At 40.6% G+C, this 3988-nt stretch overlaps 1 protein-coding gene across 1 annotated transcript; it reads left to right on the top strand.

Moving 5' to 3' along the window:
• The first annotated feature begins 2477 nt into the window (after positions 1 to 2477).
• LOC125304195 (putative nuclease HARBI1) lies at positions 2478 to 3599 on the top strand. Its single transcript, XM_048258259.1, has 3 exons — positions 2478 to 2618; positions 3029 to 3140; positions 3220 to 3599. Exons 1-3 carry the CDS (start codon positions 2478 to 2480, stop codon positions 3597 to 3599), a joined length of 633 nt encoding a protein of 210 aa, XP_048114216.1.
• The last annotated feature ends 389 nt before the right edge of the window (positions 3600 to 3988 follow it).

Raw genomic sequence — 3988 nt, forward strand, 5'->3', positions numbered from 1 at the left:
GCAACCTTCAGAACTATATATTAGTACATAACTTCAGAACTATATATTAGTACATAACTTCAGAACTATATATTAGTGCATAACTTCAGAACTATATATTAGTGCATAACTTCAGAACTATATATTAGTGCATAACTTCAGAACTATATATTAGTGCATAACTTCAGAACTATATATTAGTGCAGGGCTTAAATTTCACTGCGGGATTGCGGGTATTGCGCATCATTTGTTCAAGTCCCTAGAACTCTAGCATCATCATAATGCAGAAATTCCCTGATACACTTTTACAGCCTGTCTGATGACGCTAATATAGCCTAATCATTAAGTGGCGAAGTTGAATTGAACATAGCCTCATGCAGACGCTTTCACACACGGAGAGAGAGAGAGAGAGAGAGAACCACTTTGGCGCTTACGCAAATAGGCTACGCTTACCATGGCAAACTTTTACATCTGGAAAGAGCTCCTTGGTAACGATCCTGCTAGCTCAGGTCACGTCAACACTTGATCCCAGAAAGATAGAAAACATAATAATTTGCATACACATACCGCACTATGCACAACTTTTATTAACTAGCGACTATAGCCTAAAACCGTCAGGTTGAAGGGGAGCTAATTACTCCATAGAATTACTCTCACGTATTTTCTTAAAGTGACAGGCACTCAATTACACCTACTCATCAGCAATGTGCACTCAATTGGACCTACACACCACATTAAAGATATGCCTAAGTGTTATAGGTTAAACGTCAATATGAGGCATTCAAATTACTAAATATGTTTAGCTACTAGTAATTACTAGTAAAATGCTAAATGCATTATTAAATAAATACACTCTATATGAATTCAAAAATATATGATAGAAACATATCACATAAGCTATCATTTTCAGTGTGTGTGGAGAGAGTCAAGCAGAATCTAGGATGTCCACTGTTGTGAATGATCCCACTACAGTATATATTACTGATGACGTCAGGGTGGTGGGGGCCCCCAAAATCAAACACTTTTTAAAAAAAAAGTATCAAGTATTGAAATCGCAATTCTTGACTTGGTATCAGAATCGACCCCCCCTCCCCCCCAAATTATGTAAATTCCCCCCCATTTTGAAAAATGAATTTTAAGCCCTGTAGTGCATAACTTGAAGGACTATGACAGATGTGTTTATCTGTCCCTCACATGACAATGAACAAACCAAACCAACTTGAGGATGATAACAAAATGAGCTACCCATAAAAACTATAGAAATCTTCACCAAAAGAAGACAGAAATAAAGCAGACATGAATGAATTCGATTTAACAAGTAAGGGTTGACACAAAATGGCCAATGTCTGCCAAAGCAGAAGGGCGGGTCATTTTAAAAGTAGAAGCGTGGGAACTTGCCGCCATTATCCTGGGAATTCATGGCATCCCAGGAGGGTGGAGATAATGGTAGAGAATTATACCAAATTAGGTGTATGGACAGTTGGATAGTTTTCAAGTTCAGATTGGTCTATGGGGAATGACGTACAGATTCGGGGTCTATAAAAGCAGTAACTAGGGGTGTGAATCTTCACTGGTCTCATGATTCGATTCTACGATGCATCATGATTACTGCACATGGCTATGTTTTCATCAACGGATGCAAGCAGTCAGATAAACTAATTTTTATTTGATTTGCTCTGAGAAAACAAAAACTAGAACCACTAGTTGTATGTGGAGTTGATTACTTATTAACAATATGTTAACTGACATATGAAATATGTTAAACTGATTTACATTTTTACCATTGTCTTAACTGTAAACAGAAATAACTGAGATATGAGCCAATACCTGGGGGATATTCCATCAACCTCGCTAAAGGCCAAACCTGGCTTATTTCGATAAGTCTCGCTAATTTTAGTGAGAATGGCGTTCCATTAATGAGGTTAACGTGAATCCCAGCTTGGTAACCATGGGAATTTATGCCACAGAACTAACCTGCTCCGTAGCAGGTTAACTTTCAAGCTAAATTAAGCTGTGTCCCAAAACAAAACCACCTGTCGGAAAACGATTCCCAAAACATGGTTCCGGCCAGCCTCTTCGCGTCTTTGTCATGTTCGTGTTCAAAACTTGACCTGTATCAATTTACAGCCTATATCTTGGCTTTGGAATGGCAAAAAACGTGTCAGTGCAAATAAATAATGCTACAAGGATATTCTACAACGTATGTTGTATTTTGTTAAAGTCTTCATAATGAGTAAGCCCACCCGTGACTCTGAGCAGAGATCGTGGTGTAGGTGGATAACGTCACGGTCTTCAACGCTGACTGCCGGGGTTCGAACCCCGTGTGTGCTCTGGTGTTTTTTGAATAAAAACAAATGCGTAATTGGTGCACTATGGGTTATTCATGACAGATGTTGCACATAATACACGTGTGAGTCATTTTATCACCTTTACCTTTATAGGCCAGAGGCAGGGGCGTTAGACCTGCTAAAACCATGCCAACATAGACAAACATCTGTATGACATTCATCATCCTCCTTTCAGGCTTTCCCAATGTTCTTGGTGCGATTGACTGCACCCATGTGCGCATCCGGGCCCCATCCGGCCCTGCGGAGCCAGACTATGTGAATAGGAAATCCTTCCATAGTCTCAACATACAAGTATGTACTACAGATGTGCACAGATGTGAGATGTGCACAGCCATAATAGAAAAGTTGTTGGAAAATTCTTTTGATTTAAACCCAGTTACCCTGCCATCAACATGGGATGTCCTTTTAAAAGGAAGTCTTACACTTTGTACTGTTCTTTGTTACTGTTCACCTAATGAACAATGCAAATGTGACTATACCTTATCAGCACTGATTTCAATCACTGACAAATGACATTCCCTTACATAATAATTTGGAGGCATAACACAAGCAGTGGACCAATGCAAAGTTTGAAATGTGTCAGAGGCAAAGTACTTTGAGGAATGTAAGGCAAATATTTAGACGACTCATTAACTTGTCAGCCATGCAGTCATTTAAACATGCAAAAATAAAATGACTCAACATCCTCTCTATCTGTTCAGATGGTCTGTGATGAACGTTGCCTCATATCAAACATCGAGGCAAAATGGCCTGGGTCTGCACATGACTCACGTATTTTCAGAGAGTCAGCTCTGGCTCGAAGGTTGGCACAAGGTAAGATGCTGTTAGATACTTCATCAAGGTACTTCTTGACCCTTGATAAGATATTTAACAGACACTTTCTATTCTGTAGGAGAGTTCAATGGGATTCTGTTGGGGGACAGAGGCTATCCCTGTCTGCCTCACTTATTAACCCCATACAGTGACCCGGCAACAGAGGCTGAGGGAGCATTGAACTACGCCCATTCAAAGACCAGGGCCCGGATAGAGATGGCATTTGGCCAAATCAAGTCCAGGTTTCAGTGCCTTAAAGGACTCCGGGTTGCAACGGACAGAGGGTGTGACATTGTGGTCGCTTGCACAGTGTTGCACAACATTGCGACCCTACGTCGGGAGAGGTTGCCCAGAGTCATTGAAGAGGGCAATTGGGAACAGGTGGACCCTGCAGGCCACCAAGAACCCCTGGATGGGAGAAGAGTTAGGGACCTTTATAAAGACACATATTTCAGTTAAACCTCTTTATTTTGTTTAGTGTGAACCATTTTAAGTTGAAGGAATTCCAGACACTGCTTTGAGTTTTTTTTTTTTTTCAGTTTATTTTCAGTTCTGTCCAAGCTGTGGAGAAAAGGGGAGGACAAAATAAATGTCACTGAAACATAATCTTCTGTGTGTTTGAAATGTGTACTTACATCTCTCTCCAGCTTCTTTATCTCAAGCTGCACCTTCCGCATTTTCAGTTTTTTGTACTCCATATCAAGCAGGAGGTGCCTCTTGTAAATGGAGCGGATATCCTGTGAAAGACAAATGTAAGAGTGAGCTAGCTGATAAAGTGGTTTGGACCAATGTGAGGAGTTACTTACCTCGTTCCGGCCTGACGTGCTCGTGCCAGGGATTTCCTGCAG

The sequence above is a fragment of the Alosa alosa genome, chromosome 12 (genome assembly GCF_017589495.1).
Source record: "Alosa alosa isolate M-15738 ecotype Scorff River chromosome 12, AALO_Geno_1.1, whole genome shotgun sequence".
Lineage (NCBI taxonomy): Eukaryota > Metazoa > Chordata > Actinopteri > Clupeiformes > Clupeidae > Alosa > Alosa alosa.